The 17,290-nt window shown below is 39.8% G+C and overlaps 1 protein-coding gene across 8 annotated transcripts in view; it reads left to right on the forward strand.

The window, feature by feature from the left end:
* Positions 1-10,248: 10,248 nt before the first annotated feature.
* tle2a (TLE family member 2, transcriptional corepressor a) overlaps positions 10,249-17,290 on the forward strand; it is a 31,302-nt gene continuing 24,260 nt past the window's right edge. For 5 of the 8 annotated variants that reach the window (XM_084415970.1, XM_084415974.1, XM_084415971.1 and 2 more), the window contains exons 1-2: positions 10,291-10,831; positions 16,627-16,787. In XM_084415970.1, coding sequence (XP_084272096.1) covers positions 10,808-10,831; positions 16,627-16,787 — 185 coding nt within the window. In that variant the 5' untranslated portion in view covers positions 10,291-10,807. Of the gene's footprint in view, positions 10,832-16,626; positions 16,788-17,290 lie in introns of all 8 variants that reach the window. The other 3 variants (XM_084415973.1, XM_084415976.1, XM_084415977.1) reach the window with 2 other exon arrangements.

Consider the following 17,290-nt stretch of genomic DNA (forward strand, 5'->3'; position numbering starts at 1 on the left):
TGTGTGTAACCAGTCCTACCCGACCTGCTCCGAACGGGATTCGAACTAGGGTGTGGGAGGCGGGCACGCTAACAAGGACGCTAAAGACCTTGGGATCAGGGGAGTGAGGTTTACACGCACAGCTCTTACTGGCCTACGTCCGTTACGCCGCCTTCACACTGGCAGTTGAAATCAGCTCCGATACAGCTTCGAAACGATCGGAAGTCATTCACTTCCTATGGAGATTCGCAGACCGCATGCGAATGGGTCCGAACCGGATCCGAACGAGTGCGGTGCGAAAAAAAAATCGTGTCAGTTGGTCATCCGGATGCGTTCAAAAGATTTAACTCTTGCGAAATGCTACGGACGGTTCCTATCCGACAATTCCAGTGGAAGTTAGCGTTGCTATGGTACTGATAAACAAACCTGAATTCTTAACTTTTAATCAAATAAATAATGGTTTTATAATAAGTTGTCATGTCATTTTTTTTTTTTTCATGATTTTCTAACGTTATTAGGGCAGTTAATACAATTAAAATGTATAATTAAATATTGTGGCCCCCGCTCATTCACATACAGCCAGAAAATTCCATGATGGCAAATCGACGGCTGGTCAATGCTCTTGCTGTTGCTCTCCTATACTGGAGAGATCATACAGAATTGTACATTCTGACACTGACAAAATCAACCGTTCTAATCTCTCCGCCATTTTTGTTCTACTCGCTTCCGACGCTTTTCAACGGTGTAGTACGACGTCCGCTGGGGGCGTATTGCGTATTACGGAGCTGATTTCAACTGCCAGTGTGAAGGCGGTGTTACACTCACCCCCCTAAACCTCACTCCCAACCGGGTCACGGCACCAAATGTAACCAGTCCTACTCGACCCACTCTGAGCGGGATTCGAAACGGGGTCTGGGAGGGAGGCACGCTAACAAGGACGCTAAAGACCACAGCCACTAGCGTTAATCGCAAATTAGTGATGCAAAAACCGAGAACGCAAATAGTGAAGTTTACATGCACAGCTCTTACTGGCCTACGTACGTTACATGTGTATTGTTGATATTCCCCCCAATAACTAATTTGGGGATCATTCTGTGTAAAGAGGGCTCAGTTTTTAGCTTGACACATTCTGCAAAAACTAAATCTCAATCTCTTGACAAACTAAAAGACGTAAATGACATTTGTACATATTCTAAATAAAAGACACAAGTTGTACTGAATGTCAGCTTGCTTATTTTGCTCAAGATAAGGATTTATTGAGTCCACAATAAAATAAGTCATGCAAAAAAGAAACTATGCTTCTAACCACAGCTCGAGAGCTGTCGTTCCAACCACACAACTTTGCAATGCTGTTTGTGAATGTTCGTTAGAACTATGGTTTCGGGAAACACAGACTCGTTGAACTATGCTAACGACGGAACTTGCGACTATAGTTGGCTAACGATGCTTCTGGGAAACGCACCCCAGGATGAATCTTTTAGTCAGTGTGCGGCAACTGTACTGCATTTCATGTTATAGTCTGTTTCATAATGTTCATAATGTTTGCTAATGTTATTTGGTGTTCCCTCAAAAGGAACTCCTATTTATTTTTACAATTAATATGCCATTTGAAATTGTTTAATAAATTTACATGTATATTATCGAGGTCATTTTCACTACAATTGAATACTGAAATGTAATGGCGCCAGTTGCAATTGCGTGAAACACGAGAGCGCAAGTCCCTTATTATAAGCCCCTCCCCCATTTAAGAGAATTGAGACATGAAAGTAGCGCCGCGGTTTCAGCTCCACCAATAAGCGGACTGATATACAGTATTACCATGCAAACATTAGGAAATATCTGTCCGCTGAATGCCACGACTAACCAATCAGAATCAAGTTTTCCAGAGAGCTGCGTACAGGGCCTAAAAATTAACACTCGCCAACTGCCAAGTTCGAGTAAAAATCAGTGTTGGTGAGTATGTGAAACTGTATCAATCGCCAGTTGACCGCTAACATTTTATGAATTCTAACAATGCAAAATTGTGAGAACGTGAACAAACGTGAACGATGCTCGGGAACGTTGACGAGCCAGTGATGCATCATCACTAAAGTTTAAGCCAAATTGAAATATTCAAGTTCAAAAAGACACGAAAGGAAATTCAATTCGTTACTTGCACGCAGTGTGGGAAGTTTTCTGAGCGCAAACACGCAAAGCACACACCCAGAAATCCGCGTCTCAGACAGTGCGCGAATACTGAATTGAGCTCTCTTTCAGGTCCTCTTGTGCTTGAACAGACACATTCAAACAAAATTATGTCAAAATACCCGTCTTGACTGAACGTAAACAGTTGAGAAATAAAACACATATGTAACATTATATTGGAGTCGTGCATTAGCTCTTAAAGTGACAGCAGCCAAATATTCCTGCTGCCGCCAGTGTTTTTAATGTTAACTTTCCCCGCCATTGACGGAATGTTCCGGCTTTCCGTGTTTTCACTGTTATACGGTAGGGGGCACTATGCCACTATGACTCATTGCTCTTGACTGAAAAACTTTTGGAACTTTAATAAGGATTATTCTATGTTTCATGGCTGTTAAAACATATTTATGGCCGGTAAATTTTTTTAAGTCACCGGCCATTGGCAGGAGTGGCAAAAAGTGATCACCTTTTTTTTTTTTTTTTGGGAAAGAAGGGCACATTTTCACGTTAAAGAATCATTGGTGAGTTTTGGCTAGTCTAAATTTGCAATGTTTCTGAAATGTCAATAGCCTGGTACTGTATATATCATAACTTTGTTCGTCTACATAATTTTTGGTTTTCTTGTTTACTGCTTATAAATGCAAGCCCAACTGCTACAAAAAGGTACTTAGTTGTTAGAATAATTTCCTACAGTTCATTATTGCCCAGAGAAAGCCTTCTTCCTTTATGGAAATAGTCATTTTGACTCATATGTGGCATATAGCCTGGCAAAAGTAAATAATCCAGAAGGGCTTGTGTTCATTTTGAAATGCACTGAGCTGGAGGCCCAGAGAGACAATGCTACACTTCTTTCAGCCCAGGGGTCAGTGATGCCTGGCTCCCGGCCATACCCACCACCGGCTGGATGGGTTATATATTTATACTCGCTCACTGTTGCTGCTGTTCTCTGTGGCTCCGCGAGGAATTATTACAGGTAAAACACATTGGACGGTTGTACACGTTGCGAGTGGTCGACAGTCGCGTAAAAGGGAGAAAATACAAGTCCTTTGACCAGCCAAAAGCATACTTGAGTGAAACTAAAAAAAGTTTCCCTATTTAATTGTGTTTAAAAGTTCAAAGTAAACTTTTCCATAGCTTTTTATAAGGTCATAATTAAAGTAACTTTGATGCACAAATGCTTGATCCAATGAAAACCTGTCCTGAACACTAGCCAAGCTAAATTTCCTTCTTACTTGCACAAAAAAGCATGTTGTGGTGGTCAAGACAAGTAGCCTTGTATACTTAATAAATTTGGAATTTTATACCTGCAAATTACAGTCATGTACAGTCCTTTGAGCCTGAAGGACTGACCTTTGAGCCTGAATCCACAGACATCTGGAATGGGCAGCAGTGGCTCAGGCCTGGAAAATGCAGGGTCTGTTAAACTGCCAAGTTGAACAGATAGTGGGTAAAGGGGGAAAATGTGAGTTCTACGGCTGGAGAGAGGAGAGAAATTGAGTATTTTAAGATCTAGAAAGTGGAGGGACTAAAAAAAAAAAAAAAAAAAATCAAGGGAGCAGATTGCGTATTTGTGTAGGGGTTTCTTAGCTATACCAGAAGTTAGCTAAATCTGACAAAACCTCTCTTTGTTTGCATCTGGGTACGGCCCTGAAAGGTTAAATGATTAATAAATAAAGTAAATCTTGTTTTGAATTCATGTTAAATGTTATTAAGCTTATATATATTTCCCTCCTTTACGATACTAAAATAGTAATAGCCTAACATTGATGAACTCGAAACATGCACTTTTTCCACGTTCATGTAATATGTGATATACTGACTCCTCTTGGGCATTTCAAGTATAACACCTTAACTGTCACGTGACTAAATGCTGCTATAACTACTTTAGTAGGAGTTTTATTTGTTTTATTTTATTGAACTATTTAGGAGTTATTCCTCAAATGGACAGAATACCAACAGTCAAGATGTTTTTACTGTTTTAACTGTAATGATATCTGGACAGTGGACGCCACTGAATCACGTGATACATATTGAGACTGTCACAATGCAGCATATTTTAAATATTTATGATGGAATAATTTAATTTACTATTTAAAATAAAACTGGTTAAACAAATTAATATTTAAAACTATATATATATATATATATATATATATATATATATATATATATATATATAATAATATTTCAGAGTAGTAAACAGTAAGCAGTAAGCAAGTGACCATATAGGTAGTCTGTCGTCTTTATCGTTCACATAGGAATTTCATCAAGTTCTACATGTTGTTTTCGGCGTATTTACTATTTGCGATACTTCGATGAAAAAAAATATAGGTTCTACCGAGATTTGAACTCGGATCGCTGGATTCAAAGTCCAGAGTGCTAACCATTACACCATAGAACCGCGTGAACACGTGAGGCACAACATGATATTTGACAATCCCACGAACCCTCACAAAAACCATGATAATGCCATTAACATGTTTTAATCTGTAAAACATAGTCACTTTACAAAACAGGTAGACCCTTTATGTTTTTGAGAAAACGTCTCACCGTGTCTTCCTAACTTTGAGTGACAATTTACAGATTTTTTATTTATTTAACATGTCTGCGAGTAAGTACAACATATACTTTTGCATTACTATAGAAGTTATCCAATTATATTCACTATATTTACTAAACAACAAACGTCCACGAGATCCGCAAGCTAAGCTAACGTTATCGTACCAAGTGCTCAAGATAAAGATGCACCAACCGTGAGAATCTATTTCAGAAATAGACCGCAACATGTGAGGATTGTAATGACGCCCACGGTCAACATGTTCACCGCATTATAACACCTCTTCTATGAATTTTAATGGTAAGCTGAGCTGACTCCCTCACTTGCAATACTGATAATGAACTGAAGGGGGCAGCCGGAGCTCGTAACACACATGCTATTTGTTGTCATTATTATGACTGCGATTGCAGTCTTTATTAGAAGCAAATTAGCAGATTTGCAATGAATACGACAATGAGCACACAAATTAGACTTATTTAAAATCAATATATTATTAACCAATAAATAAAACAGTATTTATTAGGCTAATATATACTGTTTTATTTATTAGCATAGCATATTGCTAATCACTTACACTTGCAAAACTATACAAAATATATAATTAGAGGGACAGTTCAACCCAAAAATGTAAATGTTGTCATCATTTACTCACCCTCATGTTGTTCCAAACCTGTATGAGTTTCTTTCTTCTGTTGAACACAAAAGAATATGTTTTAAAGAATGTTGGTAACCAAACAGTTGACGGTAGCCATAGTAAGAAAAAAAATACTCTGTAAGTAAATGGTTGCTGTCAACTGTTTGATTACCAACATCTTCTTTTGTGTTCACCAGAAGAAAGAAACTCATAGAGGTTTGGAACACCTTGAGGGGGAGTAAATGATGACAGAATTTTCATTTTTGGGTGAACTGTCCCTTTAAGACATTAAGATTTATGTCATCACCGCAGTTGGCTTATAAAAGGTGGTCAGAAAAATACAACAATAAAATAGTTCATTATGTAAAAGCCTATTGCCAATCTGATCAGATAGGAATTTGTTCTAATAAAAAAGAACTGACAGGAAGCCAACAGCGTATTGATACAGATCTATGATAATAGAGACATATCTCTGTATATGCAAATACATTGTCTTGGTTCCAGGTTGAAGCCTCAAACCTTTTGTCTGAATGAATCATCTTAATTATACTTTAAATAATGGGTGCCGTGGAATTTCTGATTCCTGTTTTTTTGACGTTTGATATCCTGTGAAGGGTGCAAATGTGCTTGAACGATAGGGTCTGTGTGTGTGTGTGGATGCTGATGTGGGTCATTACCCCTTCTTTGCCCCCTGGGGAAAGCAGGAAAGAGGAGGAGGGATGGAGGGATGGATGGGGGAAAAGGTGGAGGATGGTAGGGGGTTCCCAGGGGAGGAGAGTCCAATAAATCAGCCTCCCGTCTCCGTGCTGACATGGGGCTTGTCTGTGAGGGGTGTGTGTTTGTGTGTATGTGTGTGTGTAGAGGGGGATCACAACAACAGCATAGCCTTGTCTAGCTGTCAGTCACCTCCATACTGGCCAGGCAACAAACTCACACGCCTCCAATCATGAGGCCGCAGACCTTCATTACCATACATCCATTCATTTAGCAGTTTCTTACTTCTCCTTTTCTTTCTTTAGTGTTTTGAATGTCAAGTTTATACAAAAGTGGATAAGTGCATGTATCAAGTTTACATTCATATTAAGAGCTTTCTTAGCAAGACCACATTATTTTAAGTGCATATATTGCAGCAATCACATTAAGCAGATTGTCAAGTACTACGAGTGTCGCAGTACCAACACAAATGGAATAAGTGACCATTTCTGCTCTAAATATAGTTCTTTAATTGGAGAAAGTGAAGTCAGCGCTGTCAGTTTGATATATGTGTGCAGGTATGTTTGCAATCCAGTGCGTGAAACAATATATCCACCATGGAAACTGTATGTTGTTAGGGAAAGGGGAAACCAAAAGCCTTGTGTTTGTGTTGAAAGGGATAGTTCATCCAAATATGAAAAGTTGTTCCAAAGCTGGAAAAATATACTATGGAAGTCAATGGGTTCCGTCAACCGTTTGATTAACAACATTCTTCAGAATATCTTCTGTGTTCAACAGAAGAAAGAAACTCATACAGGTTTGAACAACATGAGGTTGAGTAAATGATGACAGAAATAAAATGTTTGGGTGAACTGTCCCTTTAATGGAATATTCCAGTTCCAGAATAGCATTATACATACATATTTGTAAAATAAATATAGTAAAATGTCAGGGTGACACAACTGTCCTGATATCATAATGAAACAGAACAGGAAATGATGTCACAAAGAGGACCCCTGAAGACATTCTTGACTGTCAAGGTCAATATGTCTCTTAAAAAATCTGGTAAATTCACTTTTAAGGTTAGTTCAGGTGGTAAAATGTAGTGCAACTGTTTTATCTTGAAAATTACATTGCACGTATAAAAAAATGTGATAGTTATAACATTTAAAAAATAGTTGCTGCCTTAAATGAAGTACAATCAACTTGGATGTTTAAGTAATTTCAACTTAAATTACATTTAACTAACTTAAAAAATTTGTACGGTAAAAAATTGCTTAACTTATTTTGATGAGTTAAAGCAATGTAAAAACATATTGTCATAACTTATTGATAGTTATACAAGATTCGACTCATTTTTTAAGTCAGTTTAATGTAATTTAAGTTGAAATGACTTAAACATCCGAGGTTGATTGTACTTAAAAAAAATAATCAGCAACTTTTTTTTTTACAGTGTACTATCCCTTTAAATATTCTCCCCTACTGCAGTTCTAAATGCTAAAAGCATATTTTCCCAGTACCGAAGCAAGTTGGTCTTTTTCTGTTCAGCTTTCAAAAATGCTCATATCTGTGTTGTTGCAATTGTGTGGGCTGAATGTGAAAGTGAATTACGGGGGAAGATCATTGATCAAGTTTGTTACTTGTGAAGGACGTCTCTGGAATAAATAATGTCAAACATTGTAGGGGATAAAAATGTCTTTTTGTTCGGTTTTCTTGGGCCCAATGGAAACATGGTTCAAAGGCGTCTCTCGTCTGATCTGAAAAATGGAGATATTGACCGTTGCTTGTAAAACTTTTGTGAAATCTGAGCTTTAAAACGCTTATTTTTCTCTCTGCCCACACACACACACACACACACACCAAACATCATATATCAGACATCCTGCAGCATGACTCTAATATGTGGCTCGCTTATGACTGTTTCCAATATGGACCGCAGTGGCCAGGAGACCTGCTCTGTGCATTAAAATTCATGGGAAAAAATGGCAATAATGACCCCCCTCCGCCTCCCCCTTCGACTTCCAGTCTCCATACATCCTCTAAATCTGTATCTCTCTTTTCAGCAGATCCCTGCACTCCTCCTTCCCTCTATTTTCTCTCCTCCTCTGCATCCCTTCTTTCTGTTTTTCAGCCGCACTGCTGCCAGGTAGTGATTTCTACAGTGGGAAAATTGCTTTTTCAATATCTGCCTCTCTAATTATGAGCCCAGCTAAAGGGGTCATGCCACTGGAATACTAATAAATAGCTCATGCGTTTTTGCATTTCTTAACACCAAAAGAGAGTTTGCGTATTTGATTATGTCACAGCAGTGCATGAAAATAGCTGTCGTTCATATTTTGTCAAAAAAAGCTATCCAAGATCTTCCATGATTCCTTGGGTTTATAATACCTTTGTGAACATATTAAGCTGTATTCCCTGACCCAGAGCAACACACACTCACAAGAGATTTGATTTAGGTCACACACTGGTTCTTATTGTTCCCCGGAGCATGTTATCTTTATAGCGAAGGGATGTTTCGTGTGTCTTCGAGATCAAAGATCAAAATACCGGACTGACTATCTTAGGAATCTTCAAATCAAGACATTTCATAAACAGATGAAGAGACTGGTGGCCTAAACAAAAGGTGATTTACATAGGAAATAGGCCCTCGTTTTAAACCACTAGCCGTGGGATTTCATTGTGGTCGCCCTGAAACAATGCAAAGCGATTTAAAGTAATAAAAAGGAGAGGAGAAAAAAAAAAAACTACTTTACATCACAAAAGGAATTTGAAATCAAATGTCTCCACCGCGCGCACCGAAAGGGTTAAATGGTTTTCTCGGTCGCTCTGAGCGCCTGACTGACGTTTGGGGTTCTATAATTGTGACGCGCACCAATCGGAGAGCGGTCAGCGTACCCAACGTGGGGCTCTCTCGGCGCTGATTGGCTACCGCAGCCAGTGTTGATTGTGGCTGGGTCAAACCCCACGTGGAGATTTCATTCAATCATTGTACAGTTAGCTGCACCCTTATTTTTCAATCGAAGTCCTGTGCATAAAATTAGACAACGTGAAGAGAACGTGTGAATAGCCGACAGAGACGGTGCTATATTTAAACCACATCTCAAAATATACAATTTTGTGCAGAGGAGATTTTATTAGACCTATTTATTTTAATCATCTTTATCGATATATTTGCTAAAACACTACTTAGGCATTTTGGATCATCTATTTTGCACATAAAGTCGTGATGCTTGTATTTTACATTATTGCACTAAAATGCATAGAAAATCAGTATGCTATATACAGAAAATGACTTGCACCTATGTTGAAATTCTTATTTAATGAAGTTTTTATATTTCAATATTTATATAAATGTGTAGGTGGTGTTATGTTCAACGGATCATCACAAATAACTAAAGTCTCACTATACAGTTTAAATTCGTAAAAAAAAAAGAAGAAATGTTGGCACAAGTTGTTTGGTAACCTTTTTATTTCTAGAGCATTGAAGCAAACAGATCTATACCAAATTAAGGTTAGTGGTGTAACTGAAATTAAGGTAGCCATTTTGTTATCATGTGCCATAAAAAAATAGTTAAAAAAACAGCTGTTTGTTCATTTCAAATGGAGTAACCCCAAGAATGTCCTCATATTCATAAATCAAAAAGGTTGTGTGCACTCACTACTTCTTGATGGTTATATTAGGCTACTGCATTGTAAACAAATATTGTAACCTGTATAACCTGGTTGCCTTCAAAATTTAAGGTCATTGAAATTAAAAAAATTGAGTTAATACAATGAAGGAGATTGGTTTAATCAACAGAAACTTGCAATATTATGTTATCTGAACCATATAAATTATTATAAATTAAAGTTGATTTGACAAAAGAAAAAATGTTGTGAGACCAAATCATGAATATAATTGTTTACAGTGTTGACATTTTTGGAGTCATTAAATCAGAATGTTTGTAGAAAAATATATAAATTCTTTTCAAAAATGTATGAAACCAGCATAAACACTGCAGATCACATTTTTAATAACAAGCCACAAACTAATTTCTCTTTTTAATCACCTCAGACATCCCCTGTCAATAACAACAAATACAGCACTGAACAGATCAATCCATGCGTTTTAAGGGTTACTCCCACCGCAGCCTAAAATGAGTGTAACTTGATAATTTAACTCTTTGCTTCTGGTTACCACAAGCCAAACCCCTTCTCTTTTTTTGCACAGGGGGGGCTTGCGTTTCTCTTGAAGAAAACAACTCGCATGTCCCATTGAAAAACAGCTGAGGGTCGAAAGGAAGGAGCGGATGAGGAGGGAGAAGAGAGAGAGAGAGAGAGAGAGAGAGAGAGAGAGAGAGAGAGAGAGAGAGAGAGAGAGAGAGAGAGAGAGAGAGAGAGAGAGAGAGGCAGACAAAAGAAGCTGCGGCTGCGTAGAGTGTCGCGTCTTGGGAGCACGATAGCTCGCCATCCACTTGGTTTCTTTATTATTTTCATCAGTAAAACACATCAAGGGTGGGGGAGCTCTGAAGGCCGAGCATTCTGATATTTCGAGGTGCGTCGTATTGAGGGACTCGATACCGGACTGGGCGCATCTTATATCGCGCGATAAAGCAGAACAAAGGGAGTCTTGAGCGAGGAATGCGCGGACCGAGCCTGGCGCCGCCGAAACAGGGCCAAATGTTCTTCTGAGACCCACAAAAAGGTGCAAACTCTTCTGAAACAACGTTTAACACAACACCGAAACAGAAGAACCTCAAACGGCAACGACCCCGTTATTCGCCATGTTTCCCCAGAATCGACCCCCGGTAAGTTGCCTTACTACTCTGTAAAATGACCGTCTGCTTGGTGCGCAATGCGCTTTAGTGCATTCCACATACAGGCTAAAACAAAGTGTGTTTGTACCCTTTGTCTCATCATTTAAGGTACACGTTCACATGGATTGTGAAACTGGAGTTGGCCGAGTAGTGCTGCTCATCAAGGCATGATTAGATCAAATCAAACCACACTGAAATGTGCTTTAAATAGTCTGTTTTTTATCCGAGATATTCAAGGCAGCCACATTAATCAATGTGCTTAAATTATACTACCTTCCCGTTATGTTATTGTTATAGCCTACCCCCTAATAGCTTATAGGCAGATCTCTGTATTTCTGATGTTTCAGCTACTGTAAGTTTCAGCTACTGTAATTTCAAGTGCCACAGTACATTGCTTTTCATCTTTCATACATGTAAGTTTCATGAATATTCAAATTTCCGTTCTGCATGAATCTCCAATGTTGACCACAATGTTGATAAAGGTCTTTTAGACTTTTTGCTTTATGGTCTCATGTATGCTCATTTTGCAATGTTTTTGGTTGTTGTTTTGTTTACCATAAGTATCATCCCATAAAGCTAGTTTGGGACTTGATATATCAGCCATACCGATAAATCGGTCTGTGTCTGACCATTATGATGTTAATTGGCCGATTAATAGATGCTGTAGATCTCCCTTGTGTCAGAAAAGTTTGTTTGGTTTCAGTGTACATTGAATTTGCTCAAACCTAAAATGTGTTGTGTACGAGCCTTATCAAGTATATCGGGTGTTATCTTCTTGGTCACCATGCTCTCTAGTTGTCATATTGGCAGTATTGACTGTTGAAAAGCTCATACTGGTCGACCTCTATTTAATAAAAGGCAGTTATTATTGAATGGACTGGACTGATTGAATCAAACTATGTGTTAAAATCCTTCATGAGATTTCTCTACAGTCACCATACACCCCTCCCCCAGCACCCCCAACCTTCCCTAAGAGTGCTTTGACATTCATTTCCTAAGGGATGGAAATTAGATTCCACTGGGGTGTGCAATTTCGTGATCTGAAGGAGATGCATGGTACATGGGTGAAGTATTTAGGTTTTCCAACCCTTGGTTGTTGCCCTGCAGTGACCAGACTGCTCGGTTCTTTTCTTATTTCTCTTTAGAATGAAAGATTGGTCCAACCTGTTTTTCCAGGGCACCCAGCTACTTCTGAATATGGCCTCTCTCCGCTCACCTTGAACAGCCTAAAACATGAAAAGGTGGTTGGGATGTGATGCAGCTGTTTTGTCGTTCAAGGAAGACATGTTCTTCAGTCCAAATCATTTTTTTTAAGTTTCTAGACAAAACCTGTAGGCTAAGTATCAACATAAAGAATGAAATCTTAATCGAGTGTTACTATGGCACAGGTATTTAATTTAGTCAATTATGAGTAGAAATATCTTGATGAAAGACAACGTGCAATAAATAAAGCGGTTGAAACAGACAGAACCAACCCACACATTCCTCAACGTGTGAAAAAGGTTAATACATACAAAAATTACCATCTTGTTTAAAACAAGCATTTTAACACAAAACATTTTGTTTGAAGGGATGGTTTCAGTAAAAAATCTCTCAATTCCACTCTTAACCAAGACAAATTTCATGCTAATTAGTCAGTGCATCAGTTTTTAAAAGTGCATTTAACATTGAATGAGAGAGTAAGTAGTTGTTGTACACAGGTTAACTTTAGGCTAATAGGGAGAGTCATATATTTTAAGGGATTAAACAAGGCTTTTGTATTCGGGTAAAGGAGAGGAAATTATTTGCACCTGTATTTATATTGCTGTTTGAGTAAACTACAGACTGGGTTGTTTACAGATGAGACTGCAAATTTCATCATTAGCGACTTCTTTTATTATTACATTGCATATAATTGAACTACCAAGTGGAAAATCTTATTTCCCAGTTTGAAACAGTGGGCAATTCCTACAGATTGCCTACTGACACCTGCTGATTGGTTTTGATTCTGTCTTCTGGAGGGATCTGCTCTTGCCAAGATGTCTCCAACAGAGGTGCACCACTATCCTTCCTATGTGAGGTATTTCTCAGTATTCCTCCCTGACGGTGATCCCATTTCCTCCAGCCTTCTGTTTCCAGAGGAATCCAAGGGAATCAGGGCATGGCCCATTCCGGCCTTGGCAACCTCAGCCATTAAATGAAGCATTTTGGGCAAGGTTTGCAAAAGTCATTGGAAGAAAGTGTGGAATTCCTTGAAAGCAAAAGAACAAACAGGCTGCGGGTTACCTCATAAAGAAGCACCTACAGCAATTACCACAGCTGACAAGCCAACGTCGCGGCACTGCTAATGTATCCTGACAGCGGGGAAATTTGAATAACGAGCTTGCGGAGAGGGTAGAGAAAAGATGTGATGTTAATGAAACAGGTGCTTGGCACCATACTACACCCCATGTCCCCTCCCCCTGTCTAAGTAAGGGATTACTGGGGCATTCCTTAAAGCTCTATGCTGCCGTAGAGCACGGAATCAATGAAACAAGGCCGCGCCTAGGTCGGATTCCCGGGGAGGTTTTTTAAAATGCAAATGCCTGCCGGTTGTTGACACTGTAGTCGAAAGATTTCATATACAATGCCTGAACTTCAAACGTTGCTGCAGAAAGCAACGCCTGGTTCCTTGGATTTGTGTGTACACCTAAAAAGAGGTTCTTCTTCAAATGGTTCAGAGATGCAGAAAGTCCATTCCAATTATTTTTAGCCTATCTCCACCCCATTTCCTAGGGTGGATGTTTTTTTTTGTTTTTTTTTAGGGAAAAACATGATATAATTAGTGGGGTTGCTGGTTCTCAGAGGCTTCACTTGGGGAGGCTACCATGAAAAGACACCTAAAGAGAATATACAACTGTATTTAAAGCACAGTTGTAATTTATACTTTGGTCTGAAAGAGTTAGAAGCTTTGGAGAATCTCTTATTGGGCTTTGTAGCTATTCTCTGGGAATGGAAACGTCAAGCACGTGGTCTGTTCTTTCCAAGTGATTTGTGTGTGAAAAGAGAAACGGCTTTATCAAAGGTTAGGCAACCGTGTTGACAGGTTTTGCCATGTCGGTCATCATGGCCCGGCCACAGCATTTCACAGGCTGTGTAGCAATTCTCAGATGTAGGCCATGTGGGAGTCTTGTAGGTCCCTCAGCCAGACCTCTGACAGAAAGAAAGAAGCTGTGGTTTGGACAGCTCAGTGGACACAGAAGCAGCAATTCTCCCTCTGTGTGTATGATTGTTTGTAGTGTTTAGCAGTCTCTTTAGTCTTCTACATTTTGTGTCTTAGTAAGTGGGTGGGTAGGGGGATTTGGGAGATCATTATTGGTTGATGCAACACATCAACACACAATGTAATTAGAGGAAAAGAAATGAAAACATTGCATGCACACTCACAATTTCCAAGACTCATTGTTGAGTGTGAGTGTTTACCACTGAGTCTGGTAAAGAAATGGACTTGGACATGCCTATATATATATAAAAAAAGTGTTATATATATATATATATATATATATATATATATATATATATATATATATATATATATATATATACTTATATACTTGGCTTTTCATAGGATCTAGGCAGCTCAAGCTATAATTTCCAGCAGACTCCCAACTTCATCCTGAGCTATTCCTTACTAAGGGTCATGTGAGAACGAAGAGATTCTTCACTATTTAAAATCCAAAAAGTGAGAATTTCATTTAGCCTTGATTGAAGTCATTACTGCCTCAAGGTACCTTTTTCTTGTGTGACCCGTCAGCATGCCATGGCATAAGATATTTAATCAGTTCAATCAACTTGAGTGTTCAGAGTTTTGCCATAATACAGATAACTGTGACCATGACTTTCACTAAGACAAGAGTGGCCCACATTGCTGATTATGTTCTGCCAAAACCATACCAGGTTAAAACCTTGTTGTGAAACTGTCAAGGTCAAGTGAGCCATTTATTGTGACAACCACCAAGGAAAGTTGCAGAGAGGATTTGTAAGGCGATTTAGCCTGAGAAGCAGGTTATAAGAGCATTAGTAAAATGGCTCCCATATTGAGACTGGACACATAGAAAAAACCACAATAATGGCCTCTGAGAGGTAGTGACAAACTGGTTTCGGAAACCTGAATGTCAAATTAATGAACATTCAGTTTCCAAGAAGCTCCATGCGACTGGCGTTTTGGTCTCAGCCTTTCAGCAAAGACCTGCTTTCTTTGTTCCCTTTTTTTTTTTTTCCGGAAGTCTCTTTGCACCTGTACGCAAAATTCAATAAAAAGAGGTGAATATCAGAGTGAGAGGCTGGGTGGGGTAGAGAGAGAGGAGATAAAGGGGAAGAAGGGAATAGAGCCAAGTGTCATTCCCCCTTCTTCCCGCCTCCCCCTGTCAAATGGCCTTCCTCTTGTTCTCCAGACTCTTTTCTTTGGCCTGTGAGAAGTAATTGTAGTGTGTGTGTGCTCCCTGCTAGGCTGGAGCTGTGAGAGCCTGGGGATCTGGACAGCAGATTGAAATGCAGGGCTGGAGAGAGGAGCTCGTTAGAGACTCTAACAATGCGCCGTGTCTCCCATGAGCCGAAGGCCGAGTAGCTCTATTCTCCCTGTGTAGTTCGGTCCAACCCCTCCTCAAACATCCCCCCTAGTACTCCAAGCCTGCTGCCCCGACACAGGGTGACCCCTTTTACCCACAGACACCCTCCACCCCCCTGACATTTGCAGCTACATCTGTCCCCATCCCTCCAAGACAAGCTTTAAGCTTAAACTGTCCATGTACTATGTTTTCATTTTCTCAGTAATTCTTGGCTAGGTCAAAGCCTTTTCTGTGTTAATGCAGGTCACACATGCTCATAACACCCTATGATACTTTGCCAACGGTTAGCCGCTCAAGTGTTTGGCAGTAAATGCGACTACCGTCAAAACCATGCTCCATGTTAATTGAAGTAATGGGGCTTTATGCACTTTCACATTTGGTCAATCATGTCCCTTTTGGCAGTTTTTCCTTTTAGCTCATTAGAAGAAGAGATTCCCGTGAGAAGTGCAAGAACCCCTGTGATGCGCAGTCACAAGCACGAGGACCTTCGTCAGCAGAGGTGCTTGGAGACAGATAGATGGATAGACAGGCCTTACTGTACCGCACGTAGGCTTTTGTCTGCCTGTCTGTCTGCATTACCCTGAGGCCAAGCTCCTAATTGCTGGTGCCAGCGGAATTCAGTTAGCTTGGTGGGGTCCCTTTCTGATGGGGTAGTCTTTCTTGCTCCCTCTTCTAATCCATGCTTAATTTTAAACAAATGTCTTAATTCTAGCAGTGAGCATGGTCCCCACCCCAGTCCCACATCCCAGCACACAACCACTCTGATATAGACACGCATCTGTCTGTAATGCTTTATCCTTTTACAATGGAGCCTATGTCATGGAACTTCCCCAACCCCCATCCACTCTCATTCTTTCATTGCTTTATCTCTCATTCTGTGGAGCTTGTCTTTCATCAGTGTCCTTCATTTCTGCCTTGTGCACAGCTCTCTCTATCTTGCTCACAGACCTCCATGCAATGAGCTCCTCAAATCATATTTTCGCACTGAATGATTCTGATCAGGTCTCTGAATCGTCTGATTTTTTTAAAGAATGCAAAATATGACTATTATTGACTCATGCGTTACGACAGAGCTTTTTGCAGTTGCCTGAAATGAGCTTTTAAGTGTAATTTCTTTTTAAAAATGCTTTTCATCCTGTTAAAAAAAAAAGAGTTTCAGATTCTAACCCTACTTTCTCCCCCCCCCCCCCCCCCCCATAGGCACCTTTGCAACCACCCCCTGGGTCCTCGGCTTCAGCTGCAGCAGCAGCAGCCGCAGTTGCTGCAGCATCGGGGTCGACCCAACCTCTGAAACTCACTTACCCCGAGACTCTGGACCGCATAAAGGAGGAGTTCCAGTTCCTGCAGACACAGTATCACAGGTACAACCCCCCTTGCTAATACATACACTCGCTAAGATGTTCTATGTCAATATAATCGAAATACATTTTTCCCAAGCCTGTAATTTAGTTAACCCATGGGAGAATGTCTTTGCTGAATTCCTGATGCAATGTAATTGTAGGAAGAAGGCTGAAGAAAGGTTAAAATGTCAGTGGTTAGGGCGGTCAGGTTGCTTTCTGGGACATGGTGGCTGCTTGACAAAGATGATTGACTTCTTGCTGTCCATCTAAAAATCCATCTATACCAGGAATGTATAATCTTACTCCTGGCGGGATACTTTCTTGCAGAGTATAGTTCCATCCATTGTTAAATGCACCTGAACTAGCTAATCAAGATCTTCTGTATTACTAGAAAATTCTAGGGAGGTTAGAGCTTAACTCTGCTAAAAGGTGGCCCTCCATGAGCAAGATTGGACATCCCTTTTCGACACCAGCTAATCACTCGCTTGGACCAGCCAGGCAACATGTAAATTAGCTACCATCAG

Source organism: Rutilus rutilus (assembly GCF_951802725.1).
Source record: "Rutilus rutilus genome assembly, chromosome: 8".
Taxonomy (NCBI): Eukaryota; Metazoa; Chordata; class Actinopteri; order Cypriniformes; family Leuciscidae; genus Rutilus; species Rutilus rutilus.